The sequence below is a fragment of the Chenopodium quinoa genome, unplaced genomic scaffold, assembly GCF_001683475.1.
Source record: "Chenopodium quinoa cultivar QQ74 unplaced genomic scaffold, ASM168347v1, whole genome shotgun sequence".
Lineage (NCBI taxonomy): Eukaryota > Viridiplantae > Streptophyta > Magnoliopsida > Caryophyllales > Amaranthaceae > Chenopodium > Chenopodium quinoa.
Genome location: NW_018742607.1, coordinates 1814034 through 1828299, shown reverse-complemented (window position 1 = coordinate 1828299; position 14266 = coordinate 1814034). Strand labels below are relative to the sequence as shown.

General features: G+C 34.1%; 2 protein-coding genes across 2 annotated transcripts; both read left to right on the top strand.

The window, feature by feature from the left end:
* Positions 1-1214: 1214 nt before the first annotated feature.
* Positions 1215-2558, top strand: LOC110721242. Its single transcript, XM_021900391.1, has one exon. The coding sequence runs from the start codon at positions 1215-1217 to the stop codon at positions 2556-2558; it is 1344 nt and encodes a 447-aa protein (XP_021756083.1).
* Positions 2559-2986: 428 nt separating this feature from the next.
* Positions 2987-9173, top strand: LOC110721241. Its single transcript, XM_021900390.1, has 9 exons — positions 2987-3318; positions 5001-5058; positions 5161-5857; positions 6182-6426; positions 6504-6714; positions 6811-6903; positions 7028-7132; positions 7219-7659; positions 8847-9173. The coding sequence occupies exons 1-5, from the start codon at positions 2987-2989 to the stop codon at positions 6579-6581; spliced, it is 1410 nt and encodes a 469-aa protein (XP_021756082.1). The 3' UTR covers positions 6582-6714; positions 6811-6903; positions 7028-7132; positions 7219-7659; positions 8847-9173.
* The last annotated feature ends 5093 nt before the right edge of the window (positions 9174-14266 follow it).

Sequence of the window (14266 nt, the reverse complement as noted above, 5' to 3'; positions counted from 1 at the left end):
TCATTATTTTAACTTTGCTATTTTGATATATAAACCAAAACATCCCCTTCGCTTCTTAATATTTGTTTTTTACATAATTCAATATTCGAGTAAATTAATTTATTTTGTTCTCTATCTCTTCAAATGTTAAACTAAGTGAAATCGGCTGTTGGGCACAAATTGAAGGGGACAACAACAAACAAGATCATCTCATTAACAAGTTGGATCAGGCTTGAATCACGTTTGTACTCTTCCAGCTGATTCAGGTAACTACTAATAACCTTTAAGACTTATAATTCAATGTATGTGTCTATGGACGCATAATAGGATATTTTGAATTCATATGTCTTCTCATGATTTTATAATTATCATGTTTATTCTTTGTTGTTTTTGCATTTGTATTTTTTTTGTGTGGGTAAATGAGCCATCGTTTACTTAACTAATCATAATATCACAAGTTAAAAGGTTATTAAACTTTGTCCTTTGATTACCGTCATTGATGCTTAGTTTATAAAAAATTCTTAGTGATTTCTTGGTATTCCATTTAAATTCATTCGTTTTTCCATATTGTGCACAGAATGATATACATATAATAATGTGAGTATGTTATAGCAATAGTTGAAGACATGTGCATTACTCGTATATGGCTTATGACTAAATGAATATCATGTTTTAAGCTGGTTGTTAAACTTTAAAATTTATTTATATTGCTTCTATATTCATTTATAAGTCATTTTTTTAATAAAAAATAATAATAATGTGAGTATGTTGTAGCAATTCTTTAAGACGTATGCACTACGTACTCTTATATGGCTTATGACCAAAAAATATCATGCTTTAGGTGGGATGTTGAACATGAATATTAATTTATATTTCTCTTGTATTGATTTGAGTCATTTTTAGTTTAAAATATAAAAAGAATAAGTTATTTGATTTTTTGTAGAAATGGATACCAGTTGGATTGATTTGTGCACTGGGGAATTGAACTTGCATATTTTAAAGGCTGTATGGAATTTATTAAACTTACTAAGAAGACTCTTATAGATGGGAAAACTAAATGCCCGTGTAATAAATGCAAAGTAAATAAATGGTTATCCGTAGAAGAAGTAAAAGGACATATTTTTTGTAATGGCTTTTTTAAGAAGTATCGAAATTCGGTTTTTCATTGTGGTTTTGATGAAGGGAACAATACCTTAGAAACCCATATTAATGAAAAGGTAGTAGGGCGAGATGATATGGGTGGTTTATTAAGAGAAGCATTTAATGTTGATATTCCACGCTCTCTTTTTGAATCCCATAACATGCACGAAGAGGAGACTTCATATGATATGCATGAAGGGGGTAGTTCATATGATATGCACAAAGATTTTGATTTTCGTTGTGATGTAGATAATGTAAATCCATCTACTTACTCTAGTGAAGAGGATCTCAAGTATAAAAGACTAATGGAAGCTTCTTATGAGGGTTTATATGAGGGGTGTACCACTTTTTCAAAGTTATCATTTCTTTTGCACTTGTTTCACCTAAAGAGTATGTTCCATTGGTCTGCTGAATCATTCACTAAATTGCTTGAACTTTTAGTTGATGCATTTCCTCAAATCAACGAGTTTCCATCGTCTTACTATGAGGGCATGAAGATAATTAAGGACTTGAGATTAGGGTATGAGAAAATTGATGCATGTCAAAATTATTGCATGTTATATTGGGGCAAATTCGCTGAAAAAAGTGAGTGTCATGTTTGTCATACATCAAGGTGGAAAACTGTAAAAGGGAAGGAAGGCCATACAAGTGAGAGAGGTAAAGAATCGTGTAAAAAGGGTGAGTCAGCTAAAGTATTGCGATATTTTCCTCTTATCCCTAGATTAAAAAGATTTTATATGTCATCTAAAACAACAAAGGATATGAGTTGGCATTTTGGTCGAAAGGACAATAAGGTTTTAAGGCACCCAGCAGATGGTGAAGCTTGGAAATTTTTTGATGAAATATATCAAGAATTTGTTGCTGATCCTCGTAGTGTTAGGTTAGGTCTAGCAAGTGATGGTTTCAATCCATATCTTCTTATGAATACTAATTATAGTATTTGGCCCGTGGTTTTAATTCCTTATAATTTACCACCATGGAATTGTATGAAGCCAACATCATTTATTTTGTCCTTGATTGTTCCTGGTAAATATAGTCCTGATATTGATATTGATGTGTATTTGCAACCATTAATCCATGAGTTAAAGTTGTTGTGGAATGGTGTTGATACCTTTGATGCATATAGTGGGGAAAACTTTAAAATGCGAGCAGCCTTACACTCTCCTATAAATGACTTTCCTGCATACGCTATGTTATCTGGTTGGAGTACCAGAGGCTATAAAGCTTGTCCTTCGTGTGCCCATTCCACTGACTCATATAATTTTGGTGGTAAAATTTGCTACCCTGGACATCGAAAATGGTTGCCACTTGATCATACTTATCGTTCCCAAGCCCATTTATTTGACAGGACAGTGGAATACGATGTTGCTCCAGTTCCTATAAGTGGGAAAGACATTTTGAAGAAACAAGAAAGGATTAAATATGTCTATGGAAAGTAAAAAAAACCCTCCAAGAAAAGAGAGAGAAAGAAAAGTGGGACATCCACTAATGAATTTGATGATGACCATGATGAGAAAGATTCTAATAATCTTCTTTGGAAAAAAAAAAGTACGTTTTTTTACTTGGAATATTGGGAACACAATCTTCTAAGACATAATTTAGATGTTATGCACATTGAAAAGAACGTTTGTAACAATTTGTTAGGAACTCTTTTAGATATGGACAAGACTAGAGATGATGAGAGTGCAAGAGAGGCCCTTAAAAAGTTGAACGCAAAATCTCATCTTTGGATTGATTCAAGTCGAGGAAATTATATGCCTCCCGCGTCATATACCATGTCTACAGAAGAAAAAGAGCAGTTTTTAAATGTCTTACAAAAGCTTAGAGTTCCAGATGGATATGGATCTAACTGCAAAGATGTGTGAACATGAAACATCGTAAACTTATCAATATGAAAAGCCATGACAATCATATCCTCATGCAAGACATCCTTCTAGTTGCTTTAAGAGCATCAAATGCTACAAAAGTTATTGACTTGATTGAGGAGTTGTCTTGCTTTTTTAAGAAGATATGTTCAACTTCTATTGATACCAAAGAGTTAGATGACATTCAATCCAAGCTTGTTTTAACTCCTTGTAAGATGGAACAAGAGTTTCTACCAACATTTTTCACAATCATGGTTCATGTATTGATTCATTTAGTGGATGAGGTCAGACTTGGAGGACCAGTTCATTACAGATGGATGTATCCGGTTGAAAGGTTAAGATATTAACTTTAATTTATGTCAAACTTTCCCAAAGTAAATAATATTATATTATAATACTCATATACATATATTTTCATATTCACATTCTTTCTTAATTATATTACAAGGTACTTGACATTTTTTAAATCTCATGTAAGCAATAAGGCTCAACCTGAAGGGTCTATTGTGGAAGGGTTTCTTTTATGGGAGATAATTACTTTTTGCTCCAGATATTTAGAAAGTGTTGAGACCATATTTAAAATTGACCGAAAAGAAATGAAGATGGTGTTGTAAACAACATCTATTTATATAATTCGGGCTGCCGTGTAGTTGGAAAGCAAGAAAATTTTCGTCTTGATGAAAAAAGTCTAAAACAAGCTCATCGCTATGTTTTGCTTCATTCAGATGAGATGAAATCAATTCTTGAGTTAGTAGTGCAATATATAAGTTAATAACTAAGTGATTACTTACTATTATTTTTATGGTTAACATAACTTTTTTCTATCTAAAGTGATTTCATATGCCCAAAAAAGCAAGAGAATCAATTCCAATTGAACGAAACCATTGAAAATGAGTGGATAATCAATGAATTTTCCGAGTGGTTACAAAATCAGGTTACAATCTATCAAAGTTATTTTATTTTGTACTTTTCTAAACATAGAATGTCAAACACAGGTCTAACGTAAGCATTTTTTATTTTATTTACATAGATCCACAACATAGATGATAGTACACCAAAAAGAACGTTGAGAAAAGCCTTTGTCGGTGGTTTAAGTAATCAATGTTAAAGGATAAAAAGTGTTATCATCAATGGTTATAAATTTGACATTTTGGATCGTGAGCGATATCGAAAGATACAAAATTCTGACATTATGTTAGAGGCAGAAGGCCAAGAGTATTATGGAAGACTCAAAGCAATTTTTGAATTAGATTATTATGGCTCCCACAAGGTTATAATGATTTGTTGTGATTGGGTTGATATGACAAGGGGTTTGAAAAGATATCGTAATGGGAATGTTTGTGTGAATTTATCGAAGCTGATGCACACTGGTCGAAATTTGCACGATGATCCATTTATTTTCTCATCTCAAGCAAAACAAGTTTTTTATATCGAGGATGAGATAAATAAATGGTGGTTACATGTTGTTATGACTAAGCCAAGGGACTTGTTTGATATGGGCGATGATTAGACTTAGTTTTTTTTTTTCCTTTTATCGTTTAATGCATTATATTTTTTTTCCTGTTTCAAAACATTTTGTTAATGTTGAAAGTATGAATAATATATATGTTCTTCTGCCTTTCTATATCTGTTTTGATTATTTTTCTACTTGAGCAATGATTGTTTGTTTTTATTGTATTAACATACTTCTCTACCAGACATGTTCCTTATCTTTTTTTTTTAACAAAAATTATTTCAGTGATTGGCAGGTGCAAGGTGTGCTGCATACAGATCAGAATAACACTGGTTTCGGTTGATTGTCTAGTCAGAGGTATCCATCTTGCATAAACTAGTCAATCTTTGAAGATAAAAAAAGGTTAATTGTTTATAGTAGTAAGACTATGTATAAATGACTTGATATTTTGTGATATTGAAATTAACTTTGTTGAACTTTATGTGTCTGATGAGAGATGAATTGTTTAGCTTTTTTACAATTGAGACTCTTACAATTGCTGTGTTCCTTTTTTCCCCTTTCAGGTTCATCAACATGAGTTATCGTAGCAAACGAACAAGGGCAGCAACTGCATCTGATGCTGTACTAAATAAGGCTCCAAAATTGGAGTCATCACAATCATCACAACCACTAAAAAATCATGCTAAACCTACAATGCCTTAAGCCTTAGTCCAAAATTCATAGGAAGCTAATGGTAGATGGGGACCATTTAACCCTCCAAACATCATCAACACCCAAGACCTCCCTTCATCTTCTACTACTAACACAAGTACACAACCTCCACCCCAAAAAAGGAATCCTATATGGAAGAAACCAATCAATGTACCAACTCCACCAAGCATTACTAACACTCAAGACCTCCCTTCATCTTATACTACTACACAACCTCTGCCCCAAAAAAGCAATCATAATCGGAAGAAGCAACATGATGTACCAAATTCTCCTAGCATCACTAACACACAAGGCCTCCTTTCATCTTCTACTACCAACACAAGTGCACATCCTCCACCTCAAAAAAACAATCCTATATTGGATAAGGCACTTAATGCAACTTTCCATCCAAGCATAACTAACACTCATGGATTTCCTTCATCTTCTACACAAAACACCTCTAATATTCCCCCTAAATTTCCACCTTCGAAGCTATCAAAACCACCTAAATTCCCTTCCACCTCCCATACTTCTCATCAACCATGGGAAGAAGAAATGCAAGGTGCTCCTACAGAATATTCACCCATAGAAAATAAGGATAAACAAAAGCATGCATGTGATGAAACAACAAAGGAAAAATCCAAAATATTCAAGCTTCGACGTCGCGCATTGCTTCCTGAATGGCTTAGTACAATTGATTATGATGACAAGGAGGAGGTTCTAACCATTGGTATATTTATTTATTTATATTGATATGTTTGTGTGCTGATCACGAAATAAATTAGTAAAATACAAATAAGATAAGGACAGCAAAATGACAGTAGCCTTAGATATTATTTAACAACACAATGCTTCTGTTTTTTAGATCATATCTAACCATTAAATCATTGAGGTTAGTGATTCTATGAAGTTAAAACTAGTCTGAAATCTATTAAGTTTAAACCTGGTTTGAAATTTAAGTAAAATTATAGTGTATTCAGATTTTTAAATAAGATAATTAATGTTCTTTTGTTGTCTATAATATGTTTAAGTGATTGATTTTCTTTTTCCATAGATGCTGATGGTAAGAAGCAGTTAGTTAGTGGTCACGTTCCGCTAATTGAGGTCTGGAATAACAATAATGGAGTTAAATATGTTGTGAACTTTAATGAGTTATGTCAACCGATTCGGAAAGGTGGGCATATATTGGTCCAATTCCTTCGTAGCATTGCAAAGGAGGAGCGTTATTGCCCACTTTTAGAAAAGACTTGGCATGAGTTAGACCAGTCTTTTAAGGCATACATCAGTAAATTAATAAGGGTATGTATACCTTCCATCTTTACTAAAAGTTTTGTTCATATTAATAGTTATTTATGAAATTATATATTTTTGTAAAGGATCTCTTTGTGATCCCCAATGAGGAGAAGTATTACACCCAAGCTCTACAGCGTGTTGATAAAGTTTGGAGGGGTTAAAACATGATCTTAAGAAACGATACTTCAAACCAGCTGAAAAATCAATAAGAGAAATTTGTGATAATCCCCAAATGGAGTAAGCAAGAATAATTGGGTTAATTTGGTCAAGTACTGGAATTCCGAGAAAGGGAAAGTAAGTATCAAACAATAGAGCAATCGTAAATAAATCATATTTTCTGGTTCATATATTTTCTATCTTAAATATTAAAGGTTTCATCAATCATTGTAGGAATTGTCTGAGATCGGAAAAGAAGCACGAGCATCTTTGAACCAAATTCATAATTCTGGTGGTACAAGTTTTGCAAATAGACCTGCTTATTATGTATGATTTATTTTACCCTTTGATTGCCAAGATAATGTATATTGATGCATAAATTGTGGTTGGAGCTTTCAGCAAAAATATATATCATATGTAATTATATTTCTCTATGCATTATAACTAATAGGAAGATGAGCACGGAGAAGAAATGAGCCTATATGAACTTTGGCAAAAATGTTATAGAAGGAAGGATGGGACTTTTTTTTAAGGCACATATACAGAAGAGCTTCTGGTATGGTATTAGTTCTTCCTGTTTGTTTAGCTTCTATTTTCAGTTCATTTTACTAACATCATGTATTTTTTGAATTTGTTTTGTAGAAAGATGTTAAGGCTAAGGCTGAAAGCTTAAAGCTAGCAGATCCTTCTGGTTCTAAGTCGCGTATAGACATAGAGAATGAGGCTTTTGAGGCTACACTGTATGCTGGTCAAATTCCAGAAAAACCACTAGGCTATGGATTTGGAGTTCGAAAAGGAGACATTCATGGTGTGCGTGGTGTACTTAGAAAAGAAGGGATTGGGAAAAGAACAAGAGTGGTAGAAATGGACAACATGATAGTGGAGGTGTTAAGTTTGAAGGAAGAAAATAAGGAACTTCATAAGAAAAATGAAGAGATAAAAGAAAAGTGTGATGAGAATGCAAAGCTACTGAATACAATGACAACACTATTTTCACAGGTTTTAGAATCGTTTCGTAGTGGAGAAGGTTCGTCACAACTTTTGGATGCTGCACAACTAGCCTTACGTATGGCTAACCCTCGGGTAATATAGTGAATTCATTCCTCCCTTCCTTGTTCATACGACTTTAGCTATCAAAGTTTATTTTTTAACTTTGGTGTGGTGAATTCGTAGCTACAAATTCACTATCATTTTCTTGTTGTTGGTGTTGTACTTATTTCAATTGGTTAAATACTTAATAAAATAAAGTAGGGAGTAGTAGTATATGGTTGGGACAGTGAGTAGGAGGTGGAATAGGTGTGGTAATCAATGCTTTTCTTTAATGCAGATCATCAGGTTAGATCATCAGGGAGCAGGGGGTGGAGTAGACGAGAGCTCATAAATGTGATTTGGGGCTTCCTAATTAGAAGATAAATATGATAATCATATCACTACATTATAGTTGGTTAATTCTAAACATTGAGATTTGAAAATAGTTTGGTATAAATGCATTGAAAAGAAAACAAGAAACTAGAAGTTGAGAACAGTTGGTCACATGACTCTTGTTATTATCCCGGTTTGTGTCTAGAAAGCTTATGCTTCACTAGGGTTGGGTTCTACTGCTAGATGGCTGCCACCGCTTGTAGGAGCTATGTAAGTGATTGTAAATGAGGGCTTTGTTGGGGAATTATGTTGTACTTTGGGTGCTGTTGTGTGGGACGAGGAAGGGGTTGTCAAGGCAGCAGGGGTGATGAAGAGTTGTGCTAATTGGGAGGTAAGGGTGGCAGAAGCAAAAGCAAAAGTTGTGATGTGTGGGCTTCGGCTTGCTGCAGACCTGAGGGTGCGAGAGGTAATCATTGAGAGCTATTGTTTTGTAAATAATTTAAGAGCGGTTGTTTTGAGAGTGACTGTTTGCTGCAGACCTGGGGTACTGCCTTAATTATTTTTGCAAAACAAAAATAAGCAGGTCTAATATATCCTAATAGCTGGTTCTAGGAATTTATTTCAAGTAATATGTGATTCATAACTATACAATGTTTGCAAAAAATGATCACTAACCTAGACAATGTAGAATAGAAAATTATCTAATGTGATTCAATCTGCAGTAGATTGATCGTCTTCATGATCTTAAAGATTCAGATCGTGCAGCAACATTGGCCATTAGCCCCTTTAATTTTTTTTTCTTTCTAAATAATTTGCACTGTTATTTTATATGTATTAATTAGTTTGTGGGAGGTATGTTTGTTATATGTATAGAAGATTACTTACATTTTTTTAAATATCAATTTCAGGTGTCTGATGACTCTGTAGACTATGGAGGCGGAAGATATGAATCAAGGGATGCTTAGCTCGTTTAATCATCGACTCAGATTAAGAAACTTTTAATTAAATTAATTGGCTAGATTTGAATGGTTTTGGAGATGACTATCAAGATTCAAGTTGAAGATCGTATATTTTAGCTTTGATGTTGTCTTTTGGATTTTGATATTAGCTAACAATAATTATGAAGTAGTTAAAACATATTATTAGATAACCTTTATGGTACGGTGATGTACTATGTTAGACTATATTTTGGACGTACTATTATTATTATATTACCAAGCCTCTTAATATGTGTATTATTAGTTTCAAATTGCAAATTCAGATTGGTATTTATACATATATGTCGTAACTTATTGAAACAATTCATTGTCCTAATATAAAATTTGAGATTTAGGAATAGTGGAAAACTTAAAATCTCGACGCTTTTTAACATCGACCTAATATCCCGCCAAAACTTGCTATGAGCCGCGAAAATAAAATAGCCTACACTAAATTGCGTCGACAACCAAATGCTTCGGCAGTTAAAAGCGTCGATGATCTCGACGCTTTAAAGCATCAAAGAAATATTTAGACAGCAAAAAGTCTCGACGTTATTGACGCATTAAAGCGTCGAGAATTGTAGACGGCCAAAATCTCGACGCTTTACCAAAGCGTCGGGAATTAATTTTTCGACGCTTTTTGCCGTCGAGAATCAAGAAAATAAGCGATGACTTTGAGCGGGTTTTGTAGTAGTGTGCCTTAAAAGGCAACAATAAAGAAGATGTTAAATGGAAAGTTCGTTGTTGAATGTTGATGATTGTAGGTTGTCAAGCTAAAGGTCGCAAATCATGAAAATGAGTGGGAGCCATTGCTTGGACAATAAATCCTAAATCACATGTAATTCATTAACACTCTCAAAATTTTATCAACTTATTATGGAGATGGGCGATAATGAAGATGCTAACATCTGACAAGTAATTATAACTAAACCTATGCAATAAGTGAACGACAACATTCAAAAATTGCGTAAAAGAAATCAAGCATATTAGATATGGGTGTGATTTCTATAAATGTTTTATGAAGAGTACTACTCTTAAAACATTTGGGAAAACCAATTATTATAAGATGAAACATTGTGAAGTTTCATAGTGGAATAAAATTTTTCTAAATATTCCACAAAACTATTTAATTGTGGTTTAGAATTAAATAATGAGTCCATTCGATTTTAAAGAATATTCAAAAATAGGGTATCAAGACAATGTCTTGGATAAAGAAACACCTATTAAGTGAACATTGAATATTTTAATCGAATATTATCCCTAATCAAGGTCATTTATATTGTGGACGATTAATGAACAATGGAGATTAGTGTGTAGCATGATTTATAGCACCGTTTCTTGTGCTATGAAGATATAAATCATTTGCACAGGTTTTGGTTTAGAACCATACTGGATTGACCTATGAGAATACTTTAAGAGATTTGAAATCGTCATAAGTATATTTCTCATTATTTCTATCGGAACTCTTTTTCTTGACCATGAGTACTGTGAGGTCTCTTGTTTGAGTACTAGTCCGTTTTTTATGTCGGTCAAACGTCTTCCGTAATTAGGGAATATACCAATGGCTATCAGGCGGCTAGGTACTCTTAGTAAGAGAAGCTACAGTACAAGACTGGGAATGTCCCCCTACTAACAATAGGGAACATGTCTTGTTGTTTACAAGGCCTCTCGAAGAGCGAGACTGTAAAAATGCATGGCCGTGCTCAGATGGATTTTAGAAATCATCTGCTTATTGACATTCAAACTCGTATTTCAAGAAACACTTCTGGACATAATAGGGATGACGAATAATCTTACACTATTGTTCATGAAGAGACATTAAGCGACATAGGAAAAAGGTTGTACTCTAAATGCGCACTTGTCCGGAAGGAAAAGTGGGAGATTGAAAGGAATGATGTCCTTCGAACAAGTGTACTAGCTATTCTGTTAGTGGGTTCAGAATATTTAGAAAGATAATATTTTCAGTAAGGTCAAGTGATCGGAATGCTTGGGTGGAGGCCGCCTCCGATCAGTAATATTAATGCACAATTAATATTACAGCTTAATCTTGACTAAACACTTCGGGTCACACCCAAGCAACTAACGAACTGAAGCGACGAATTAATTAATAAGTCGATCGAGTAATTATTATTTAGACGTCAGGAATTCGAGCTTAGTGCGTCGAAACCGAACGTCTTAAGTCGAGTCCAAAAATAGTAAAAGACGAGATGTGAAATTAATAATAAATCAACAAAGACCAAAATACCCCTAGTATCGCAAAAACGAGTGCTAGGGGGTATAGCCGAGCTAGCAGCCCGCACCAAGTGCAGGGCTTGCTAGGAAGCTGCGGCTAGCTGCCCACACCTAGTGCATGGCGTGCTAGCATGCTCCAGCTAGCAGCCCGCACTAGGTGCGCGGCATGCTAGCAGCAGCTCTCAGCAGCAGCAGCCCGCACACAAGTGCATGGGGAGCCGGTCGAGAGAGTGCGAGCAGCAGCCCACATTTTGTGTTGCGGGGATGGCTGGGTCGAGAGAAGGGCAACAACAAATGGGAAGCCTACTTGGGTGCCTTGGTGCCCAAGTGGGAGTTGCCTAGTGCCGCAAGGTGAGGGAGAGAGTGGGGAGCAAGTTTGGTCCCCCCTCCTCCAAATGGTCCTCACCTAACCTCTCACATAAGTTTGCCACTTGTTGATTTATTACTAGTTTGATTATTAATTTTATTTTAGCTTTAAAATAAAATGGGAAAATCAAATTCTCCCACATTGATGGGAGAGCTTTTCACACTCATGCATTTCCCTATAAATACCCAAGTTAGGGTATTGGGAAAAGCACTTGAGTAAGAGTTGAAAAAGGCATCACCATTGTGAAAACCTTTGAACTCATTAATTACTCAGGTTTTTGTCGGGATTTGCTAACCCCAAGGCATTGGACCGTTTTCGGTGGTCGAGTTGTGGGTGGACTATCGTTGGAGGCCGTCGTAATTTCGAAGCTTGCTTTCGAAGTAAGAGCCCCTTCCGGTTGGGCGAAGCACGCTCCAAAGGTTATCGTTTTATCTTAATCTTGCGATTAATTATGTTTATTGCGAGTGCGGTCTTGTATTTGGGTTTGTTTCCACGATGATTCGGACTCACCAAACCCCAACAATTTAAACGGTAGTATCTTGGTGGTTGATCCAACGCCTCTCTTGGGTTCTAGCATTTCTTACCCTTGCTATTAGCTAGTGAAACCAAGATAGGATTTTATCTTTGGTAGGCTCGACTATGGCCTATCAAAGTACGCAACTAACCCAAGAATAATATCAAGCAATATATGAAGAAGAATTGCTAAAAGATAGTGATTATATTTAGTAGTGGAAATTAAACGGAATTGATGATTAATTTTGTGAAAAACAAAAAGAGAAAAACTTATACATTTCCAATTGCCGCCGATGAAGAAATTTCTAGACATTTCTTAGGATTCAGGAGAAGGAGATAGAATTTCAGAGATGAAGATCGAGAGAATTAGAGTAGAAGATTGATGTTCTTAAACTAGTGTTGATGTTATTTTAGATGTTTGTTCTCTAATACAACTATATATATATATATATATATATATATATATATATATATATATATATATATATATATGTATACCCAATTAGTTGTTGGAGCATTGGTGATTGAGACTCCTACTTGGTAGAAAAGACCGGTGTGAAATCCCCCGCAACAACAATTGGGAGGGGACTGGAACCCCCAACCATCAGAACTGATCCCCGAATCCGGATTAGTCTGAAGGGTGAATCGGCTAATGCAACTATTTCAGTAAATGGGGATAGTTATAAGAAAATATGTATGTAGGAGGAAATATGTAAAGAAAACACAATATCTAATTGGGAAATAATTGAAATTTACTCCGTAAGACCATAACCATTAATGAAGAAGGGCTAAAATGACAAATGTAATCCTCTTTCAATCAAATAGTAAGAACTTATGTCATGATCATATGAAAATTTAAATATTTTCATTGGCCGAATTATTGATTAAATTAAATAGATATTTGAATAAATACAATCATATCCATAAAATTAATATACCATACTATATGACATGCACAAATATTACCGTTATAAAGGTATTTGTGAGTTAAATTTTTAAATGAAAAAAAAAAACTTGTTTGAAGTAGTTTGACATCTTTATCAAAGGGTTCCTAGCTAAAATTTCATGTTTCCCTAAATTATATGTTTCAATATAATAAAATTCTAATTGAATATTAATCAATCTTGATTAAAAAATTATATACTTATATATTCATTCACCAATAGTAATGTAAGTGACATGCATAATATTGGAGACTATAAGAAGAAATGAAAGATTCAAATAACTGGTATTGCTAGAATAAAGATAAGATGTTTCAAAATAACATTACAAACTATTACAACGATAAATAAACAAGCAATAACAAAGTCATCTACTAAAAATCTCATGAAATGGTAGGAATAATACAACAATAAACAAAAATTGTTTTCACCACCATTTACATTAGATTCAAATGAGACCATGAAAGAAATTGAGAACTCTTCATACTAATAAACATAAATAACATTCTTCATTATTGTATTAGCCATATGCTTCTAGCTCTACCTCCATTAACTCCACATGAACCACCATTGTAAATGATTAACGACACGTCGTCTTCAAATCGCCGCTTGGGCTCCATTTGATGAGCCTCCTTCTCCCTGTAAATTAAAGTCCATATGTATAAACATATAAATTAGTATAATTATATATATGCGATTAGGTTTTTTTTTTATCACTTCTTTATCACGTAACAACTACGCGCGTGCATCAATTTTTGATCTTTAATAAATGTACGTATAGACATATATATACTACATAGGCAAATAAAATTTCACATGATATTAATACACTATCTAATTAGTTGATTAGCATGTCGTGTGTTATACTTAATAAAAAAAAGATTTTAATCATCTTATGCCGAGTACTATAAAATAAGGATAACTATACAATTATAAATTAATATGTATATATAGAATTATAGATATATAAATGAGCGTACACCTAATCATCTTTCCCATTAGTGTTCTTGTAGTAAGCTATTGCCGTCTTCCGAGATCGAAATTTTTTGCCATCTGGGCTTCTGTACTTCTGCATCACATTACAAATATACAAGTTTAATTATTACACAGTACTAAAATAATTATATAAAATGAATTGTTTTTATTTTTATTAGTTTTTTTGTATAAACCTTGTCAACAACTCCCTTAGTCTTTCCACTTTTCCTTGTGGTTTCCGTGACAATCCAGGTGTCTGGCAGACCAGTGTGCTGCTCTTTACGGCCACGACGACGACGAGGAGGCATATCAATGGGGGCTGC